The sequence below is a fragment of the Coregonus lavaretus genome (genome assembly GCF_964263955.1).
Source record: "Coregonus lavaretus genome assembly, contig: HAP1_SCAFFOLD_3778, whole genome shotgun sequence".
In the NCBI taxonomy this organism is placed as follows: domain Eukaryota; kingdom Metazoa; phylum Chordata; class Actinopteri; order Salmoniformes; family Salmonidae; genus Coregonus; species Coregonus lavaretus.
Window position 1 is genome coordinate 8,058 of NW_028165205.1, and position 24,327 is coordinate 32,384.

General features: G+C 43.0%; 1 protein-coding gene across 1 annotated transcript in view; it reads left to right on the top strand.

Annotated features, from left to right (window-relative positions):
• The first annotated feature begins 16,886 nt into the window (after positions 1 to 16,886).
• Positions 16,887 to 24,327, top strand: part of LOC311116148 (putative pre-mRNA-splicing factor ATP-dependent RNA helicase DHX32) — a 31,228-nt gene continuing 23,787 nt past the window's right edge. The window contains exons 1-2 of the mRNA XM_084191274.1: positions 16,887 to 17,461; positions 23,283 to 23,476. Coding sequence (XP_084047400.1) covers positions 17,177 to 17,461; positions 23,283 to 23,476 — 479 coding nt within the window. The 5' untranslated portion in view covers positions 16,887 to 17,176. The remainder of the gene's footprint in view (positions 17,462 to 23,282; positions 23,477 to 24,327) is intronic.

The window sequence follows — 24,327 nt, forward strand, 5'->3', positions numbered from 1 at the left end:
CAAACCTTACACCAACTTTACACCAACCTAACACCAACCTTACACCAATATTTCACCAACTATACACCAAGCTTACACCAACTATACACCAACCTTACACCAACCTTACACCAACCATACAACAACCTTATACTCAGCAGACGACCCAAGAGTTATCTCAACACACCCACAGGCACTACATATGTAAACACTACATAGCGCTACATAAACACTACATAGCACTACATAAACACTACATAGCACTACATAAACACTACATAGCACTACATAAACACTACATAGCACTACATAAACACTACATAGCACTACATAAACACTACATAGCACTACATAAACACTACATAGCACTACATAAACACTACATAGCACTACATAAACACTACATAGCACTACATAAACACTTGATTGTGGGATTGTGGCACACCGTCAGTCGGACGTAGGGTTACCTAAAAAAGAAAGGACAACAGGTGGTAATTGGAATTGAACAATACGGTTAATATGCAAAACAGAAACCTCTTAAGGAGGTGGAAAACCATTAATTTGCCAATGGGGAAGTAATTCATGAGCTGTTTGTACCTGGTGAAAGAAGGTTTAGAGGTCGTTTAGCTTCCTTTACCCTGATTGGTGTATCACCACTGAGACATCCACAATCCCCCAACACTGACACTCAACTCTCTTGGCTGATTACTGTTTATTGTGCCCCAGCAGGCCCCACGTTCGGTAGCAAAACGTTGTCGAATGTTGCAAATAGAAATGCCACAAATAGAGCTGATGTCATTCCTTATTCTACCTGTCAGAGAGAGGGGTGTTTGTTCTACGTAGCATATTTCTATCTGAACGTTACAAAACGTTGCGTCCTGCTGAACGCGCCCCTGTTTATAATTTGCCATTGTGCCAATGTTAGCCTGATTAAACCAGATTGAGTTATGTTCTCAAATGTTGAGTGGCTATACTGAGGTGTTGTTAATTCAGTTATTACACAGTTATTACACAAGTCCTGATGTTATTACACAGTCTGGATGCGTCTTAGTCCTGTCTTTTATGTAAAAACACAACAACACTCAGAAGATATGAGGTGATTATTTTCCTACATTATTTTATGGTTTTTATTACAGTGTGAAGGCTGTAATTGTTGACAGTATTGTTCAAACTTTTCATTCATACTGTTCAATTTTATTTTAAGCACACACATCTTGTTCTCAAAATATCTAGATCAAAAACAGATATGTTTTGTTATGTCTATCTAGTATTTCATTTCTTGGCTTTTGGAGGCAGACATCCATAGTTTCATAATCAGTTATTTTTACTATGACATTCTATTGTGTTGCACTAGATTTTTAAATCCTTACTTTGCTGTTTGAAAGCCTTGTTGCCATGTATCTGTAGTCACAGCAGTATTACTGTCCCGTGTCCTACCTGTAGTCACAGCAGTATTACTGTCCCGTGTCCTACCTGTAGTCACAGCAGTATTACTGTCCCGTGTCCTACCTGTAGTCACAGCAGTATTACTGTCCCGTGTCCTACCTGTAGTCACAGCAGTATTACTGTCCCGTGTCCTACCTGTAGTCACAGCAGTATTACTGTCCCGTGTCCTACCTGTAGTCACAGCAGTATTAATGTCCCGTGTCCTACCTGTAGTCACAGCAGTATTACTGTCCCGTGTCCTACCTGTAGTCACAGCAGTATTACTGTCCCGTGTCCTACCTGTAGTCACAGCAGTATTACTGTCCCGTGTCCTACCTGTAGTCACAGCAGTATTACTGTCCCGTGTCCTACCTGTAGTCACAGCAGTATTACTGTCCCGTGTCCTACCTGTAGTCACAGCAGTATTACTGTCCCGTGTCCTACCTGTAGTCACAGCAGTATTACTGTCCCGTGTCCTACCTGTAGTCACAGCAGTATTACTGTCCCGTGTCCTACCTGTAGTCACAGCAGTATTACTGTCCTGTGTCCTACCTGTAGTCACAGCAGTATTACTGTCCCGTGTCCTACCTGTAGTCACAGCAGTATTACTGTCCCGTGTCCTCCCTGTAGTCACAGCAGTATTACTGTCCCGTGTCCTACCTGTAGTCACAGCAGTATTACTGTCCCGTGTCCTACCTGTAGTCACAGCAGTATTAATGTCCCGTGTCCTACCTGTAGTCACAGCAGTATTACTGTCCCGTGTCCTACCTGTAGTCACAGCAGTATTACTGTCCCGTGTCCTACCTGTAGTCACAGCAGTATTACTGTCCTGTGTCCTACCTGTAGTCACAGCAGTATTACTGTCCCGTGTCCTACCTGTAGTCACAGCAGTATTACTGTCCCGTGTCCTACCTGTAGTCACAGCAGTATTACTGTCCCGTGTCCTACCTGTAGTCACACCAGTATTACTGTCCCGTGTCCTACCTGTAGTCACAGCAGTATTACTGTCCCGTGTCCTACCTGTAGTCACAGCAGTATTACTGTCCCGTGTCCTACCTGTAGTCACAGCAGTATTACTGTCCCGTGTCCTACCTGTAGTCACAGCAGTATTACTGTCCCGTGTCCTACCTGTAGTCACAGCAGTATTACTGTCCCGTGTCCTACCTGTAGTCACAGCAGTATTACTGTCCCGTGTCCTACCTGTAGTCACAGCAGTATTACTGTCCCGTGTCCTCCCTGTAGTCACAGCAGTATTACTGTCCCGTGTCCTACCTGTAGTCACAGCAGTATTACTGTCCCGTGTCCTACCTGTAGCCACAGCAGTATTACTGTCCCGTGTCCTACCTGTAGTCACAGCAGTATTACTGTCCCGTGTCCTACCTGTAGTCACAGCAGTATTACTGTCCCGTGTCCTCCCTGTAGTCACAGCAGTATTACTGTCCCGTGTCCTACCTGTAGCCACAGCAGTATTACTGTCCCGTGTCCTACCTGTAGTCACAGCAGTATTACTGTCCCGTGTCCTACCTGTAGTCACAGCAGTATTACTGTCCCGTGTCCTACCTGTAGTCACAGCAGTATTACTGTCCCGTGTCCTACCTGTAGTCACAGCAGTATTACTGTCCCGTGTCCTACCTGTAGTCACAGCAGTATTACTGTCCCGTGTCCTCCCTGTACGTTCTGTTTGAAAGTTCCTTTTTGTCTGTGTTACATGTAAACACAACACGTTATCATGTGACAGATGGCTTTTGGTCAGATCATTATTTCATACATCAAATGTAAAGACACACTTTAGTGTCAGTGTCAATACACTTTAGTGTCAATGTCAATACACTTTAGTGTCTATGTCAATACACTTTAGTGTCTATGTCAATACACTTTAGTGTCTATGTCAATACACTTTAGTGTCAGTGTCAATACACTTTAGTGTCTATGTCAATACACTTTAGTGTCTATGTCAATACACTTTAGTGTCTATGTCAATACACTTTAGTGTCAGTGTCAATACACTTTAGTGTCTATGTCAATACACTTTAGTGTCAGTGTCAATACACTTTAGTGTCAGTGTCAATACACTTTAGTGTCAGTGTCAATACACTTTAGTGTCAATGTCAATACACTTTATTGTCTATGTCAATACACTTTAATGTCAATACACTTTAGTGTCTATGTCAATACACTTTAATGTCAATACACTTTAGTGTCAGTGTCAATACACTTTAGTGTCTATGTCAATACACTTTAGTGTCAGTGTCAATACACTTTAGTGTCAATGTCAATACACTTTATTGTCTATGTCAATACACTTTAATGTCAATACACTTTAGTGTCTATGTCAATACACTTTAATGTCAATACACTTTAGTGTCAGTGTCAATACACTTTAGTGTCTATGTCAATACACTTTAGTGTCAGTGTCAATACACTTTAGTGTCAATGTCAATACACTTTATTGTCTATGTCAATACACTTTAATGTCAATACACTTTAGTGTCAATGTCAATACACTTTAGTGTCAGTGTCAATACACTTTAGTGTCAGTGTCAATACACTTTAGTGTCTATGTCAATACACTTTAGTGTCAGTGTCAATACACTTTAGTGTCAATGTCAATACACTTTATTGTCTATGTCAATACACTTTAATGTCAATACACTTTAGTGTCTATGTCAATACACTTTAATGTCAATACACTTTAGTGTATATGTCAATACACTTTAATGTCAATACACTTTAGTGTCAGTGTCAATACACTTTAGTGTCTATGTCAATACACTTTAGTGTCTATGTCAATACACTTTAGTGTCAATGTCAATACACTTTAGTGTCAATGTCAATACACTTTAGTGTCAATGTCAATACACACAATCTTTTGAACACTTGAGCAGTATCAGTAAAATACTTTTTTTAAACACTGAAGTGGTCTTGTTTTTTTTTTGCCTATTATAACATTCTTACTAATGTTCTCCATTGACTGCTATTTGTATTTGTATTTACTATGGATCCCCATTAGTTCCTGCCAAGGCAGCAGCTACTCTTCCTGGGGTCCAGCAAAATTAAGGCAGTTCATACAATTTTAAAAAAACATTACAATACATTCACAGATTTCACAACACACTGTGTGCCCTCGGGCCCCTACTCTTTTACAGTTTAGTAGACACTCTTATCCAGAGCGACTTACAGTTAGTGAGTGCATACATTTTTCATACTGGCCCCCCGTGGGAATCGAACCCACAACCCTGGCGTTGCAAGCGCCATGCTCTACCAACTGAGCTACAGGAGGCCTACAGTACAAAATCCATGTGTATGTGTGTGTATAGTGTGTATGTTATCGTGTGTGTGTGTATGCATGTGTCTGTGCCTATGTTTGTGTTGCTTCACAGTCCCTGGTTTTCCATAAGGTGTATTTGTATCTGTTTTTTAAAATCAATCAATCAATTTATTGCTGTCATGAGTTACTTGATGTGGAATAGAGTTCCATGTAGTCATGGCTCTATGTAGTACTGTGCGCCTCCCATAGTCTGTTCTGGACTTGGGGACTGTGAAGAGACCTCTGGTGGCGTGTCTTGTGGGGTATGCATGGGTGTCCGAGCTGTGTGCCAGTAGTTCAAACAGACAGCTCGGTGCATTCAACATGTCAATACCTCTCATAAATACAAGTAGTGAGGAAGTCAATCTCTCCTCCACTTTGAGCCAGGAGAGATTGACATGCATATGATTAATATTAGCTCTCTGTGTACATCCAAGGGCCAGCCGTGCTGCCCTGTTCTGAGCCAATTGCAATTTTCCTAAGTCCTTTTTTGTGGCACCTGACCACACGACTGAAGTTGTGACAAAACTAGGGCCAGTAGGACCTGCCTTGTTGATAGTGCTGTTAAGAAGGTAGAGCAGCGCTTTATTATGGACAGACTTCTCCCCATCTTAGCTACTGTTGTATCAATATGTTTTGACCATGACAGTTTACAATCCAGGGTTACTCCAAGCAGTTTAGTTACCTCAACTTGCTCAAAGTTTAGGTTTATGGTTTAGTGAATGATTTGTCCCAAATACAATGCTTTTAGTTTTACATTTTCATTTACATTTTCGGCATTTAGCAGACGCTCTTATCCAGAGCGACTTACAAATTGGTGCATTCACCTTATGATAGCCAGTGGGACAACCACTTTACAATATATCAACAACAACAACAAATGGGGGGGGGGGGGGGGGAGGGTAGAAGGATTACTTGTATCCTATCCCAGGTATTCCTTAGAGGTGGGGTTTCAAGTGTCTCCGGAAGGTGGTGAGTGACTCCGCTGTCCTGGCGTCGTGAGGGAGCTTGTTCCACCATTGGGGTGCCAGAGCAGCGAACAGTTTTGACTGGGCTGAGCGGGAACTATGCTTCCGCAGAGGAAGGGGAGCCAGCAGGCCAGAGGTGGATGAACGCAATGCCCTCGTTTGGGTGTAGGGACTGATCAGAGCCTGAAGGTACGGAGGTGCCGTTCCCCTCACAGCTCCGTAGGCAAGCACCATGGTCTTGTAGCAGATGCAGGCTTCAACTGGAAGCCAGTGGAGTGTGCGGAGGAGCGGGCTGACGTGAGAGAACTTGGGAAGGTTGAACACCAGACGGGCTGCAGCGTTCTGGATGAGTTGTAGGGGTTTAATGGCACAGGCAGGGAGCCCAGCCAACAGTGAGTTGCAGTAATCCAGACGGGAGATGACAAGTGCCTGGATTAGGACCTGTGCCGCTTCCTGTGTAAGGTAGGGTCGTACTCTGCGAATGTTGTAGAGCATGAACCTACAGGATCGGGTCACTGCTTTGATGTTAGCGGAGAACGACAGGGTGTTGTCCAGGGTCACGCCAAGGTTCTTTGCACTCTGGGAGGAGGACACAACGGAGTTGTCAACTGTGATGGAGAGATCATGGAGCGGGCAGTCCTTCCCCGGGAGGAAGAGCAGCTCCGTCTTGCCGAGGTTCAGCTTGAGGTGGTGATCCGTCATCCACACTGATATGTCTGCCAGACATGCAGAGATGCAATTCGCCACCTGGTTATCAGAAGGGGGAAATTAGAAGATTAATTGTGTGTCATCTGCGTAGCAATGATAGGAGAGACAATGTGAGGATATGACAGAGCCAAGTGACTTGGTGTATAGAGAGAATAGGAGAGGGCCTAGAACTGAGCCCTGGGGGACACCAGTGGTGAGAGCACGTGGTGCGGAGACAGATTCTTGCCACGCCACCTGGTAAAGCGACCTGTGAGGTAGGACGCAATCCAAGAGTGAGCCGCGCCGGAGATGCCCAACTCGGAGAGGGTGGAGAGGAGGATCTGATGGTTCACAGTATCAAAGGCAGCAGACAGGTCTAGAAGGATGAGAGCAGAGGAGAGAGAGTTAGCTTTAGCAGTGCGGAGAGCCTCCGTGACACAGAGAAGAGCAGTCTCAGTTGAATGACCAGTCCTGAAACCTGACTGGTTTGGATCAAGAAGGTCATTCTGAGAGAGATAGCAAGACAGTTGGCTAAAGACGGCACGCTCAAGAGTTTTGGAGAGAAAAGAAAGAAGGGATACTGGTCTGTAGTTGTTGACATCGGAGGGATCGAGTGTAGGTATTTTGAGAAGGGGTGCAACTCTCGCTCTCTTGAAGACGGAAGGGACATAGCCAGTGGTCAAGGATGAGTTGATGAGCGAGGTGAGGTAAGGGAGAAGGTCTCTGGAAATGGTCTGGAGAAGAGAGGAGAGGATAGGGTCAAGCGGGATTTCATCTGGAGAGAGAGGGGAGAAAGAAGTCAAAGCATAGGGTAGGGCAGTGTGAGCAGGACCAGCGGTGTCATTTGACTTAATAAATGAGGATCGGATGTCGTCAACCTTCTTTTCAAAATGGTTGACGAAGTCATCCACAGAGAGGGAGGAGGGAGGGGGAGGAGGAGGTGGCAAAGAGCTTCCTAGGGTTAGAGGCAGAGGCTTGAAATTTAGAGTGGTATAAAGTGGCTTTAGCAGCAGAAACAGAGGAAGAAAATGTAGAGAGGAGGGAGTGAAAAGATGACAGGTCGGCAGAGAGTCTAGTTCTCCTCCATTTCCGCTTGGCTGCCCGGAGCCCTGTTCTGAGAGCTCGCAATGAGTTGTCAAGCCACGGAGCAGGAGTGGAGGACCGAGCCGGCCGGGAGGATAGGGGACATAGAGAGTCAAAAGATGCAGAAAGGGAGGAGAGGAGGGTTGAGGAGGCAGAATCAGGAGATTGGAGGGAGAAGGATTGAGCAGAGGGAAGAGATGATAGGATGGAAGAGGAGAGAGTAGCGGGAGAGAGAGAATGTCCACTTGGGAGAGATGAGGATTCCTGTGCCACCGCCCCGCTGACCAGATGCTTTCGGGGTATGCGAGAACACATGGTCAGACGAGGAGAGAGCAGTAGGAGTAGCAGTGTTTTCTGTGGTAATCCATGTTTCCATCAGCGCCAAGAAGTCGAGGGACTGGAGGGTAGCATAGGCTGAGATGAACTCTGCCTTGTTGACCACAGAACGGCAGTTCCAGAGGCTGCCGGAGACCTGGAACTCCACATGGGTCGTGCGTGCAGGGACCACCAGGTTAGAGAGGCAGCAGCCACGCGGTGTGAGGCATTTGTATAGCCTGTGCAGAGAGGAGAGAACAGGGATAGACAGACACATAGTTGACAGGCTACAGAAAAGGCTACACTAATGCAAAGGAGATCGGAATGAAATTAACTAAACATCTGGGGAAACGAGGCCTCCCTCACGAACCTTTCACTGAAACACTCAAATACAACTCTTCCAACTTCCACTTTAGAAATGATCATTGCTGTAATCTACAGTAGTTCAATGTTTCCAGGAATAGACTAACTTAGTTAATTCAGCTAGCTAACTTGGTACAGTATTCTTCTGTGAAAACCGCCCAGGGCACCGTATCCTATGACGCCATAGCTAACTAGCATGCTAGCATCCAATAACACACGGTTTAGCACCAATACTTGGTTACAACAAACTACCAATGGATCATTCATGTCCATGTCTAGTTCCTTTCATAACGCAGAAGTAATTAAATGTTGGCTAGCTAGCACAAAGTCAGTCATGCTAGCTACACTAGTGGACTACACATCTCGAATGTTCAGAAAGTGAAGCTTACGTTGCAAAATTCTCATTGACTAAAATGATACAGTACTGCTAGCTGGTAATGTTGGCTAGCTAGCAGTGGCTAATGTGTTGACTGTTTGAAAATGTAGCTGGCTAGCTAACCTCGATAGTTTCTCTATACTACACCTTTGTCTTTGATACCAAGACAACTATGTAGCTAGCTAACTTTACACTAATCAAATCGTTCCGTTGAAATGTATTTAGTTGCTACAGTACTGCTAGCTGGTATAGTTGGCGAGCTAGCAGTGGCTGCGGTGTTGCTACCCACTAGCTAGCTAGCTTTAATGGTCCAGGTAGTGGGTTAGCTAGCTAGCCTCGTTCTGCACCGGGCTCAGCCGAATACACTACAATACTTACCTACAATAACTACCTACAATAACTACCTGGATAAACTACCTACAATACCTAACTACAATACCTACCTACAATCTAAATGCATGGTTTAAGCTTTACTCAACACATATAGGACTAACTTATTCCTTGCCACCCATTCTGAAACTAACTGTCAGCTACAGACAGACATCACATCTCTTTATGACTGTTGTTGTAGTGATGTCAGCTACAGTACAGACATCACATCTCTTTATGACTGTAGTTGTAGTGAAGTCCGCTACAGTACAGACAGACATCACATCTCTTTATGACTGTTGTTGTAGTGAAGTCAGCTACAGTACAGACATCACATCTCTTTATGACTGTTGTTGTAGTGAAGTCAGCTACAGTACAGACATCACATCTCTTTATGACTGTTGTTGTAGTGAAGTCAGCTACAGTACAGACATAACATCTCTTTATGACTGTTGTTGTAGTGAAGTCAGCTACAGTACAGACATCACATCTCTTTATGACTGTTGTTGTAGTGAAGTCAGCTACAGTACAGACATCACATCTCTTTATGACTGTTGTTGTAGTGAAGTCAGCTACAGTACAGAAATCACATCTCTTTATGACTGTTGTTGTAGTGGTCAGCTACAGTACAGACATCACATCTCTTTATGACTGTTGTTGTAGTGAAGTCAGCTACAGTACAGACAGACATCACATCTCTTTATGACTGTTGTTGTAGTGAAGTCAGCTACAGTACAGACAGACATCACATCTCTTTATGACTGTTGTTGTAGTGAAGTCAGCTACAGTACAGACAGACATCACATCTCTTTATGACTGTTGTTGTAGTGAAGTCAGCTACAGTACAGACAAACATCACATCTCTTTATGACTGTTGTTGTAGTGAAGTCAGCTACTGTACAGACAGACATCACATCTCTTTATGACTGTTGTTGTAGTGAAGTCAGCTACAGTACAGACATCACATCTCTTTATGACTGTTGTTGTAGTGAAGTCAGCTACAGTACAGACATCACATCTCTTTATGACTGTTGTTGTAGTGAAGTCAGCTACAGTACAGACATCACATCTCTTTATGACTGTTGTTGTAGTGAAGTCAGCTACAGTACAGACATCACATCTCTTTATGACTGTTGTTGTAGTGAAGTCAGCTACAGTACAGACAGACATCACATCTCTTTAAGACTGTTGTTATAGTGAAGTCAGCTACAGTACAGACATCACATCTCTTTATGACTGTTGTTGTAGTGAAGTCAGCTACAGTACAGACAGACATCACATCTCTTTATGACTGTTGTTGTAGTGAAGTCAGCTACAGTACAGACATCACATCTCTTTATGACTGTTGTTGTAGTGAAGTCAGCTACAGTACAGACAGACATCACATATCTTTATGACTGTTGTTGTAGTGGTCAGCTACAGTACAGACATCACATCCCTTTATGACTGTTGTTGTAGTGAAGTCAGCTACAGTACAGACAGACATCACATCTCTTTATGACTGTTGTTGTAGTGAAGTCAGCTACAGTACAGACAGACATCACATCTCTTTATGACTGTTGTTGTAGTGAAGTCAGCTACAGTACAGACAGACATCACATCTCTTTATGACTGTTGTTATAGTGAAGTCAGCTACAGTACAGACATCACATCTCTTTATGACTGTTGTTGTAGTGAAGTCAGCTACAGTACAGACAGACATCACATCTCTTTATGACTGTTGTTGTAGTGAAGTCAGCTACAGTACAGACATCACATCTCTTTATGACTGTTGTTGTAGTGAAGTCAGCTACAGTACAGACAGACATCACATCTCTTTATGACTGTTGTTGTAGTGAAGTCAGCTACAGTACAGACAGACATCACATCTCTTTATGACTGTTGTTGTAGTGAAGTCAGCTACAGTACAGACAGACATCACATCTCTTTATGACTGTTGTTGTAGTGGTCAGCTACAGTACAGACAGACATCACATCTCTTTATGACTGTTGTTGTAGTGGTCAGCTACAGTACAGACAGACATCACATATCTTTATGACTGTTGTTGTAGTGAAATCAGCTACAGTACAGACAGACATCACATCTCTTTATGACTGTTGTTGTAGTGAAGTCAGCTACAGTGCAGACATCACATCTCTTTATGACTGTTGTTGTAGTGGTCAGCTACAGTACAGACAGACATCACATCTCTTTATGACTGTTGTTGTAGTGGTCAGCTACAGTACAGACATCACATCTCTTTATGACTGTTGTTGTAGTGAAGTCAGCTACAGTACAGTCATCACATCTCTTTATGACTGTTGTTGTAGTGGTCAGCTACAGTACAGACATCACATATCTTTATGACTGTTGTTGTAGTGAAGTCAGCTACAGTACAGACAGACATCACATCTCTTTATGACTGTTGTTGTAGTGAAGTCAGCTACAGTACAGACATCACATCTCTTTATGACTGTTGTTGTAGTGAAGTCAGCTACAGTACAGACAGACATCACATCTCTTTATGACTGTTGTTGTAGTGGTCAGCTACAGTACAGACATCACATCTCTTTATGACTGTTGTTGTAGTGAAGTCAGCTACAGTACAGACAGACATCACATCTCTTTATGACTGTTGTTGTAGTGAAGTCAGCTAAAGTACAGACATCACATCTCTTTATGACTGTTGTTGTAGTGAAGTCAGCTACAGTACAGACAGACATCACATCTCTTTATGACTGTTGTTGTAGTGAAGTCAGCTACAGTACAGACAGACATCACATCTCTTTATGACTGTTGTTGTAGTGAAGTCAGCTACAGTACAGACAAACATCACATCTCTTTTTGACTGTTGTTGTAGTGAAGTCAGCTACAGTACAGACAGACATCACATCTCTTTATGACTGTTGTTGTAGTGAAGTCAGCTACAGTACAGACATCACATCTCTTTATGACTGTTGTTGTAGTGAAGTCAGCTACAGTACAGACAGACATCACATCTCTTTATGACTGTTGTTGTAGTGAAGTCAGCTACAGTACAGACATCACATCTCTTTATGACTGTTGTTGTAGTGAAGTCAGCTACAGTACAGACATCACATCTCTTTATGACTGTTGTTGTAGTGAAGTCAGCTACAGTACAGACATCACATCTCTTTATGACTGTTGTTGTAGTGAAGTCAGCTACAGTACAGACATCACATCTCTTTATGACTGTTGTTGTAGTGAAGTCAGCTACAGTACAGACATCACATCTCTTTATGACTGTTGTTGTAGTGAAGTCAGCTACAGTACAGACATCACATCTCTTTATGACTGTTGTTGTAGTGAAGTCAGCTACAGTACAGACATCACATATCTTTATGACTGTTGTTGTAGTGAAGTCAGCTACAGTACAGACAGACATCACATATCTTTATGACTGTTGTTGTAGTGGTCAGCTACAGTACAGACATCACATCTCTTTATGACTGTTGTTGTAGTGAAGTCAGCTACAGTACAGACAGACATCACATCTCTTTATGACTGTTGTTGTAGTGAAGTCAGCTACAGTACAGACAGACATCACATCTCTTTATGACTGTTGTTATAGTGAAGTCAGCTACAGTACAGACATCACATCTCTTTATGACTGTTGTTGTAGTGAAGTCAGCTACAGTACAGACAGACATCACATCTCTTTATGACTGTTGTTGTAGTGAAGTCAGCTACAGTACAGACATCACATCTCTTTATGACTGTTGTTGTAGTGAAGTCAGCTACAGTACAGACATCACATCTCTTTATGACTGTTGTTGTAGTGAAGTCAGCTACAGTACAGACAGACATCACATCTCTTTATGACTGTTGTTGTAGTGAAGTCAGCTACAGTACAGACAGACATCACATCTCTTTATGACTGTTGTTGTAGTGAAGTCAGCTACAGTACAGACATCACATCTCTTTATGACTGTTGTTGTAGTGAAGTCAGCTACAGTACAGACATCACATCTCTTTATGACTGTTGTTGTAGTGGTCAGCTACAGTACAGACAGACATCACATCTCTTTATGACTGTTTTTGTAGTGGTCAGCTACAGTACAGACAGACATCACATCTCTTTATGACTGTTGTTGTAGTGGTCAGCTACAGTACAGACATCACATCTCTTTATGACTGTTGTTGTAGTGAAGTCAGCTACAGTACAGACAGACATCACATCTCTTTATGACTGTTGTTGTAGTGAAGTCAGCTACAGTACAGACATCACATCTCTTTATGACTGTTGTTGTAGTGAAGTCAGCTACAGTACAGACAGACATCACATCTCTTTATGACTGTTGTTGTAGTGAAGTCAGCTACAGTACAGACAGACATCACATCTCTTTATGACTGTTGTTGTAGTGAAGTCAGCTACAGTACAGACAAACATCACATCTCTTTTTGACTGTTGTTGTAGTGAAGTCAGCTACAGTACAGACAGACATCACATCTCTTTATGACTGTTGTTGTAGTGAAGTCAGCTACAGTACAGACATCACATCTCTTTATGACTGTTGTTGTAGTGAAGTCAGCTACAGTACAGACAGACATCACATCTCTTTATGACTGTTGTTGTAGTGAAGTCAACTACAGTACAGACATCACATCTCTTTATGACTGTTGTTGTAGTGAAGTCAGCTACAGTACAGACATCACATCTCTTTATGACTGTTGTTGTAGTGAAGTCAGCTACAGTACAGACATCACATATCTTTATGACTGTTGTTGTAGTGAAGTCAGCTACAGTACAGACAGACATCACATATCTTTATGACTGTTGTTGTAGTGGTCAGCTACAGTACAGACATCACATCTCTTTATGACTGTTGTTGTAGTGAAGTCAGCTACAGTACAGACAGACATCACATCTCTTTATGACTGTTGTTGTAGTGAAGTCAGCTACAGTACAGACAGACATCACATCTCTTTATGACTGTTGTTATAGTGAAGTCAGCTACAGTACAGACATCACATCTCTTTATGACTGTTGTTGTAGTGAAGTCAGCTACAGTACAGACAGACATCACATCTCTTTATGACTGTTGTTGTAGTGAAGTCAGCTACAGTACAGACATCACATCTCTTTATGACTGTTGTTGTAGTGAAGTCAGCTACAGTACAGACATCACATCTCTTTATGACTGTTGTTGTAGTGAAGTCAGCTACAGTACAGACAGACATCACATCTCTTTATGACTGTTGTTGTAGTGAAGTCAGCTACAGTACAGACATCACATCTCTTTATGACTGTTGTTGTAGTGAAGTCAGCTACAGTACAGACATCACATCTCTTTATGACTGTTGTTGTAGTGGTCAGCTACAGTACAGACAGACATCACATCTCTTTATGACTGTTTTTGTAGTGGTCAGCTACAGTACAGACAGACATCACATATCTTTATGACTGTTGTTGTAGTGAAGTCAGCTACAGTACAGACAGACATCACATCTCTTTATGACTGTTGTTGTAGTGAAGTCAGCTACAGTACAGACATCACATCTCTTTATGACTGTTGTTGTAGTGAAGTCAGCTACAGTACAGACATCACATCTCTTTATGACTGTTGTTGTAGTGAAGTCAGCTACAGTACAGTCATCACATCTCTTTATGACTGTTGTTGTAGTGAAGTCAGCTACAGTACAGACATCACATATCTTTATGACTGTTGTTGTAGTGAAGTCAGCTACAGTACAGACAGACATCACATCTCTTTATGACTGTTGTTGTAGTGAAGTCAGCTACAGTACAGACATCACATCTCTTTATGACTGTTGTTGTAGTGAAGTCAGCTACAGTACAGACAGACATCACATCTCTTTATGACTGTTGTTGTAGTGGTCAGCTACAGTACAGACATCACATCTCTTTATGACTGTTGTTGTAGTGAATTCAGCTACAGTACAGACAGACAGCCCATCTCTTTTTGACTGTTGTTGTAGTGAAGTCAGCTACAGTACAGACAGACATCACATCTCTTTATGACTGTTGTTGTAGTGAAGTCAGCTACAGTACAGACATCACATCTCTTCATGACTGTTGTTGTAGTGAAGTCAGCTACAGTACAGACAGACATCACATCTCTTTATGACTGTTGTTGTAGTGAAGTCAGCTACAGTACAGACAGACATCACATCTCTTTATGACTGTTGTTGTAGTGAAGTCAGCTACAGTACAGACAGACATCACATCTCTTTATGACTGTTGTTGTAGTGAAGTCAGCTACAGTACAGACATCACATCTCTTTATGACTGTTGTTGTAGTGAAGTCAGCTACAGTACAGACATCACATCTCTTTATGACTGTTGTTGTAGTGAAGTCAGCTACAGTACAGACATCACATCTCTTTAAGACTGTTGTTACATTTACATTTACATTTTAGTCATTTAGTAGACGCTCTTATCCAGAGCGACTTACAGTTAGTGAATACATTTCTTCTTATTTTTTTTATACTGGCCCCCTGTGGGAATCAAACCCACAACCCTGGCGTTGCAAACGCCATGCTCTATCAACTGAGCTACATCCCTGCCGGCCATTCCCTCCCCTACCCTGGACGACGCTGGGCCAATTGTGCGCCGCCCATGAGACATCACATCTCTAGCTCCTCTTAACAGTGTCCTGATGAGAGAGGACATTTTCTGTGCCAGGCGAAATCGCGCATCATTTGCTCATTGTCATGGATGTCTCCACAACAGCTTAAACAAATGCAAATGCGCCTCTTTGCTGTTATTATAGCTGCACTGATTGACCTGACTGTGTTAGCCGTAGTTGTGTAGCTAGCTAGCAAGCAAGGGAGAAGAGCGTTGCCCGCATGACAACGGAACATTTAGAAAGAGCGACTGGGTCGCGTCCATAGATATTGAACAAAAAGACTTAACAACTGGGTCGCGTCTCTGGCAACCTAACCCTATATTCTCATTGAGGGATGAAATGGTAGCCTATGAATATATTTATCAAAGTAACGTTTTTTTATTTAATTGGTAACCCGTTGTAGAAAAGCAATGGTATTTTGTGCAAAACAACTTTTTTGCCTCTGCCTTGTAACTATGACCGCAGCACAGCCGTGTACAATTGCTTTATTCTACAACGGGTTGGTCAAAACAAGCATTGTGATTGGTTGAGACGCGTTCTAAGCCATACAACAACAACAACAAAAAACGTAGCACGGGTAAACCTATGACGCAAAAATGGGCATGTTGTTGTCGGTTCCATCTGAGAAATCCCTGCGAATCCATTGTCCCATCAGCCAAGCCAGCCAATTCATTCACTTGATCTCCACTGTAAAAAGGCATCTAGACTTTTAATTCAACCTTGTTTCTATGGTTGGAATGGAACGGTATCAAACATATCAAAACCACATTTGACTCTGTTCCTATAATTCCAGCCATTACAATTACAAACGAGGGCATTGCGTTCATCCACCTCTGGCCTGCTGGCCCCCCCTACCTCTGCGGAAGCACAGTTCCCACTCAGCCCAGTCAAAACTGTTCGCTGCTCTGGCACCCCAATGGTGGAACAAGCTCCCTCACGACGCCAGGACAGCGGAGTCACTCACCACCTTCCGGAGACACTTGAAACCCCACCTCTTTAAGGAATACCTGGGATAGGATAAAGTAATCCTTGTACCCCCCCTTACCCCAAATCCCACCAAAAATAGAATATATATATATATATATATATATATATATATATATATATATATATATATATATATATATTGTAAAGTGGTTATCCCACTGGCTATAAGGTGAATGCACCAATTTGTAAGTCGCTCTGGATAAGAGCGTCTGCTAAATGACGTAAATGTAAACGTAAATGTACAATGAGCCCGTCCTCCTGTAGCTCATTCCACCAGCCTCCACTGGTGCACACCCCCCTCTCCCTGTCAATTTGATTCCATTAGTAGAAGACGGTTATTGGCCTGCAGTAGGCCTAGTGGTCACGTGATCACACTCAGTCTTGCTTCATGTGACTCGTGGAGCCTATGCAAATCAACACACGTGACACGTCTGACGATTGAAACACGATTGACAGCCAAGGAGCGGTAATAGAGTTTTAATCTGAAATCATACGAACAAAATACTGAAGCTGCATGTTGTTTGTCCTGAAATTTCACATTTGTCAACAAAACATAACGGAAAGCTGTTTGGATCATACTTTGAACTCCAAGTCAACGTTGGGATTGTTAAACGGATTATTCTGTGTCGGGTGAGTTCGTTTTTTGGATAAGCGGTTCTCTATGCCTTTTGATTATAACTGTTGCCAACGGTTGTTGCGCTCTCGACGGGATCCTCTATCATTGCCATGACAGATAGATCAGCCATGTCGGAGCGGGACACTCATTTGATGGAGAAAGAGATTTGTTCTGATTCGGAAGCTGCTGACTGTCTGGAAGAAGCTTTTGTCTTCGGAGAGGATTTAGAACTGAACCAATTTGATGGATTGCCCTTCTCCTCTCGCTATTATAAACTACTGCAAGAGAGAAAGATTCTACCCGTTTGGAAAGCTAGAGGGGAATTTTTGGATATCCTGGTGAACAATCAACTTGTTATAGTATCCGGTACAACAAAAACTGGGATGAGTACACAGGTGAGTTTGGAATGGATGAGTGTTCAGATCTCAAATGTGAATTCCAATATTAAAGAATAGGTCTCAACAATATTTTCCCTTTGATTCCCGATACAGTATCAAGTATTTATATATTTTTGTTGCAAATTTCATAATTTATATAGTAGCATACAGTCCATGCATGACATGTGGAAGACATCTTCCGTGGAAGACGTGGTCCTCTGTAGCTCAATTGGTAGAGCATGGCGCTTGTAATGCCAGGGTAGTGGGTTCGATCCCCGGGACCACCCATACGTAAAAAATGTATGCGCACATGACTGTAAATCGCTTTGGATAAAAGCGTCTGCTAAATGGCATATTATTATTACATTTAATATTCATCGCAACAATGAGGCCATACGTCAAACATTTAGTTCCATACAAAGCATGTAAGCTACTTTATAGTCTGCCACCTAGACCTTTCATGTCCTGCTATGAACTTTTTCAGATAATCTCATCCACATAATATAATTCCTTACACTGGAGTTGTTCCATACAGGGTAGTACAGAGTGTTATTGAATCAAATGCGAGAGAAATAAAGTAAAAACTTCTGCCAGGATCTTGTCGTAAAGTGTCAAATGCCATCTGGCTGCAGTGGGAAAGCCAGTCTCTATTGAGATCCTTTATAAATATCACTCCAGCCTGCAGGGAACCTGATATTAATACCATTAGCTATGTCTTCATCCCAAATGGCACCCTATTCCCTACATAGTGCACTACTTTTGTCCTGGACACATAGGTTCTGGTCATAAGTAGTGCACTACACAGGGAATATGATGCTATTTTTTTTTTGGGATACATCCTATGTCTTAGGCCCTGAAACTGCACATACAACTTTAGATATTACTCTGCTTGCTTTACTGCAGAATCCACTAGCCTGGTCCCAGATCTGTTGGCGCTTTTGCCTACTCCATTGCTATTGTCAAGCCATGGCAAGAGGGCAGAAGCAGACGGGGCATCCAGGCTAAGAATCCACTCCATTGTATGATGACTGAGATCATTACTGACGTTTTTTTGGGCTGACACTGGGCTTAATATGACCCAATACCAGTAAATACTCAGATTGCATTAGTCATGTATGCATCAGTTAGCAGTTGACATCCCCAACCTAACTCAGTTGTCCGTTGAGTCTAGGAACAGATAGGATTATTGAATAGCCTCTCCCTCTAACTGTAATCCGATTTGAGATGTTTTCGAGCAGAAATATGAGCACGTGGTTTATGACAAAAAATGTAATGTGGAAGATGGCTATTCATTCCAGGGGTTGTGCACTTTGCTGTGTCTCTGTTTGGGCCAGAGATGTTTTAACAAAAATCCATTGGAACTTGGAAGACCCTAGATGACAACTTCCAGGGGAACTCTTTCCTGCAGTGCTGCCAAAAAACAGAGTCCTAGAACAACAAGTATAAACCTCAGAAAGGATTGTTGGCGTTTTTGCCTGTGTGCTACACAGGGAATGTCCCTAGGTTCAGAATGACACTGATTATGGCTAAATTGATTATATGGCTATGAATGTCCCCTACCCACGGTCACATTCACAGAGACAGAGCCAGACAGGGAGTGATTCTATGGCTATGAATGTCCCCTACCCACGGTCACATTCACAGAGACAGAGCCAGACAGGGAGTGATTCTATGGCTATGAATGTCCCCTACCCACAGTCACATTCACAGAGACAGACAGGGAGTGATTCTATGGCTATGAATGTCCCCTACCCACAGTCACATTCACAGAGACAGACAGGGAGTGATTCTATGGCTATGAATGTCCCCTACCCACAGTCACATTCACAGAGACAGACAGGGAGTGATTCTATGGCTATGAATGTCCCCTACCCACGGTCACATTCACAGAGACAGAGCCAGACAGGGAGTGATTCTATGGCTATGAATGTCCCCTACCCACGGTCACATTCACAGAGACAGAGCCAGACAGGGAGTGACAGTGTGAAGCTAACTGTGAAAGTCTCCCAGCTCAGCCAGCAGATGCTGTTCAGTTGTGTCCTCACAGTGAGAGCCCTGCCAGGCTTTAGTACAGCAGGTCAGGCTGACAGGCGGATAGGAACAATAGGAATTACCCTGAATAACATGGATAGTAACAATAGGAATTACCCTGAATAACATGGGTCTTAAAGCTCTCCCTCCCTCCCTCCCTCCCTCCCTCTCCCCCTCCCCCTCCCCCTCCCCCTCCCCCTCCCTCTCCCGCTCTCCCTCCCTCCCTCTCCCCCTCCCCCTCTCCCTCCCTCCCTCTCCCGCTCTCCCCCTCTCCCTCCCTCTCCCCCTCTCCCTCCCTCCCTCCCTCCCTCTCCCTCCCTCTCCCCCTCTCCCTCCCTCCCCCCGTACCTCCCTCTATCTCTCCATCTGGCCTCCCGCTGTTAAGCACTGATCCCCTGGAGCTGTCACTTGCTGCCACAGCAGTTTAGCATGATATAACAAAATTAGTAGGCGCTGGTCCCTGTCACTAGTGTTATCACTGTCTTCATGTTGTTGACACTGGCTCCATGTTGTTGTTGTAACTGTCTCCATGTTATTGTTGACACTGTCTCCATGTTGTTGTGACACTGTCTCCATGTTGTTGTGACACTGTCTCCATGTTGTTGTTGACACTGTCTCCATGTTGTTGACACTCTCTCCATGTTGTTGTTGACACTGTCTCCATGTTGTTGTTGACACTGCCTCCATGTTGTTGTTGACACTGTCTCCATGTTGTTGTTGACACGTTGACACATGATATAACAAAATTAGTAGGCGCTGGTCCTTGTCACTAGTGTTATCACTGTCTCCATGTTGTTTACACTGTCTCCATGTTGTTGACACTGTTTCCATGTTGTTGTTGACACTCTCTCCATGTTGTTGACACTGTCTCCATGTTGTTGTTGTTGACACTGTCTCCATGTTATTGTTGACATTGTCTCCATGTTGTTCACACTGTCTCCATGTTGTTGTTGACACATGATATAACAAAATTAGTAGGCGCTGGTCCTTGTCACTAGTGTTATCACTGTCTTCATGTTGTTGACACTGGCTCCATGTTGTTGTTGTAACTGGCTCCATGTTGTTGTAACTGGCTCCATGTTGTTGTAACTGTCTCCATGTTGTTGTTGACACTGTCTCCATGTTGTTGGGACACTGTCTCCATGTTGTTGTTGACACTGTATCCATGTTGTTTACACTGTCTCCATGTTGTTGACACTCTCTCCATGTTGTTGACACTCTCTCCATGTTGTTGACACTGTCGCCATGTTGTTGTTGACACTGTCTCCATGTTGTTGTTGACACGTTGACAAATGATATAACAAAATTAGTAGGCGCTGGTCCTTGTCACTAGTGTTATCACTGTCTCCTTCATGTTGTTGACACTGGCTCCATGTTGTTGTTGTAACTGTCTCCATGTTATTGTTGACACTGTCTCCATGTTGTTGACACTGTCTCCATGTTGTTGTTGACACTGTCTCCATGTTATTGTTGACACTGTCTCCATGTTGTTGTAACTGTCTCCATGTTGTTGTGACACTGTCTCCATGTTGTTGTTGACACTGTCTCCATGTTGTTGTTGACACTGTCTCCATGTTGTTGTGGACACTGTCTCCATGTTGTTGACACTGTCTCCATGTTGTTGTTGACACTCTCTCCATGTTGTTGACACTGTCTCCATGTTGTTGTTGTTGACACTGTCTCCATGTTATTGTTGACATTGTCTCCATGTTGTTCACACTGTCTCCATGTTGTTGTTGACACGTTGACACATGATATAACAAAATTAGTAGGCGCTGGTCCTTGTCACTAGTGTTATCACTGTCTTCATGTTGTTGACACTGGCTCCATGTTGTTGTTGTAACTGGCTCCATGTTGTTGTTGTAACTGGCTCCATGTTGTTGTTGTAACTGCCTCCATGTTGTTGTAACTGTCTCCATGTTGTTGTTGACACTGTCTCCATGTTGTTGTGACACTGTCTCCATGTTGTTGTTGACACTGTCTCCATGTTGTTGACACTCCATGTTGTTGACACTCTCTCCATGTTGTTGACACTGTCACCATGTTGTTGTTGACACTGTCTCCATGTTGTTGTTGACACGTTGACAAATGATATAACAAAATTAGTAGGCGCTGGTCCTTGTCACTAGTGTTATCACTGTCTCCATGTTGTTTACACTGTCTCCATGTTGTTGTTGACACTGTCTCCATGTTGTTGTTGACACTGTCTCCATGTTGTTGACACTTTTTCCATGTTGTTGTTGACACTGTCTCCATGTTGTTGTTGACACTGTCTCCATGTTGTTGAGTCTGTTTCCATGTTGTTGTTGACATTGTCTCCATGTTGTTCACAGTCTCATGTTGTTGTTGACACTGTCTCCATGTTATTGTTGACATTGTCTCCATGTTGTTCACACGGTCTCCATGTTGTTGTTGACACTGTCCAGTCGAATGTTGAATTCACTGACACTGTTTATTCCATGTAAGCAGTTCAAGTTGTCCGACAATGTTAATACTACATTATGTTTTATAATTCTCTGTCCATTCTATTAATGCCTTTAGAAATGAGGATTAATATTGTTAAGACTATTTGAGTCAGGTCACTCTGGTGGATTAATATTGTTAAGACTATTTGAGTCAGGTCATTCTGGTGGATTAATATTGTTAAGACTATTTGAGTCAGGTCACTCTGGTGGATTAATATTGTTAAGACTATTTGAGTCAGGTCACTCTGGTGGATTAATATTGTTAAGACTATTTGAGTCAGGTCACTCTGGTGGATTAATATTGTTAAGACTATTTGAGTCAGGTCACTCTGGTGGATTAATATTGTTAAGACTATTTGAGTCAGGTCACTCTGGTGGATTAATATTGTTAAGACTATTTGAGTCAGGTCACTCTGGTGGATTAATATTGTTAAGACTATTTGAGTCAGGTCACTCTGGTGGATTAATATTGTTAAGACTATTTGAGTCAGGTCACTCTGGTGGATTAATATTGTTAAGACTATTTGAGTCAGGTCACTCTGGTGGATTAATATTGTTAAGACTATTTGAGTCAGGTCACTCTGGTGGATTAATATTGTTAAGACTATTTGAGTCAGGTCACTCTGGTGGATTAATATTGTTAAGACTATTTGAGTCAGGTCACTCTGGTGGATTAATATTGTTAAGACTATTTGAGTCAGGTCACTCTGGTGGATTAATATTGTTAAGACTATTTGAGTCAGGTCACTCTGGTGGATTAATATTGTTAAGACTATTTGAGTCAGGTCACTCTGGTGGATTAATATTGTTAAGACTATTTGAGTCAGGTCACTCTGGTGGATTAATATTGTTAAGACTATTTGAGTCAGGTCACTCTGGTGGATTAATATTGTTAAGACTATTTGAGTCAGGTCACTCTGGTGGATTAATATTGTTAAGACTATTTGAGTCAGGTCACTCTGGTGGATTAATATTGTTAAGACTATTTGAGTCAGGTCACTCTGGTGGATTAATATTGTTAAGACTATTTGAGTCAGGTCACTCTGGTGGATTAATATTGTTAAGACTATTTGAGTCAGGTCATTCTGGTGGATTAATATTGTTAAGACTATTTGAGTCAGGTCACTCTGGTGGATTAATATTGTTACGACTATTTGAGTCAGGTCACTCTGGTGGATTAATATTGTTACGACTATTTGAGTCAGGTCACTCTAGTGGATTCACTAGAATGCATAATGCTTGGATGGATGAATGCCTTTTTATAAAACCAGTGCAGTGTATCCCCACGTGGGGCTGAAATTGTTGTGTCGAACATGATCAAATGCAATGTATCTATCTGTCAGATCCCCCAGTGGTGTGCAGAGTTCTGCCTGTCAGCCCAGTACCAGCATGGCATGGCAGTGTGTACCCAGATCCACACACAGCAGACAGTAGACCTGGCCCTCAGGGTGGCTGATGAGATGGACGTCAACATTGGACATGAAGTGGGCTACACCATCCCTCTGGAGACATGCTGCTCCACTGACACTGTGCTCAGGTCTGGATCTAACACACACACAGACACACACACACAGACACACACACACACACACACACACACACACACACACAGACACACACACACACACACACACACACACAGACACAGACACAGACATAGAGAGAGTATTGTACAACTAACCTTGTGTGGACACAAGATTCAGTCCCATTCGAAATCCTATTTTCTCTAACCCCTAAACCTAAACCTAACTCTAACTCTAACCCTTAACTTAACCCCAAAACCTAACCCTTAAACTAACCCTAGCTCCTAACCCTAAACCTAATTCTAACACTAATTCTAACCTTAACCCTAAACCACCTTGAAATAGCATTTGACCTTGTGGGGACTAACAAAATGTCCCCAGTTGGTAACATTTTTGTTTGTTTACTATTTTGTGGGGACTTCTGTTATAGTTACACACACACACACACACACACACACACACACACACACACACACACACACACACACACACACAGGGCTACACCATCCCCCTGGAGACATGCTGCTCCATCACAGGGCTACACCATCCCCCTGGAGACATGCTGCTCCATCACAGGGCTACACCATCCCCCTGGAGACATGCTGCTCCATCACAGGGCTACACCATCCCCCTGGAGACACGCTGCTCCATCACAGGGCTACACCATCCCCCTGGAGACATGCTGCTCCATCACAGGGCTACACCATCCCCCTGGAGACATGCTGCTCCATCACAGGGCTACCATCCCCCTGGAGACACGCTGCTCCATCACAGGGCTACACCATCCCCCTGGATACATGCTGCTCCATCACAGGGCTACACCATCCCCCTGGAGACATGCTGCTCCATCACAGGGCTACACCAT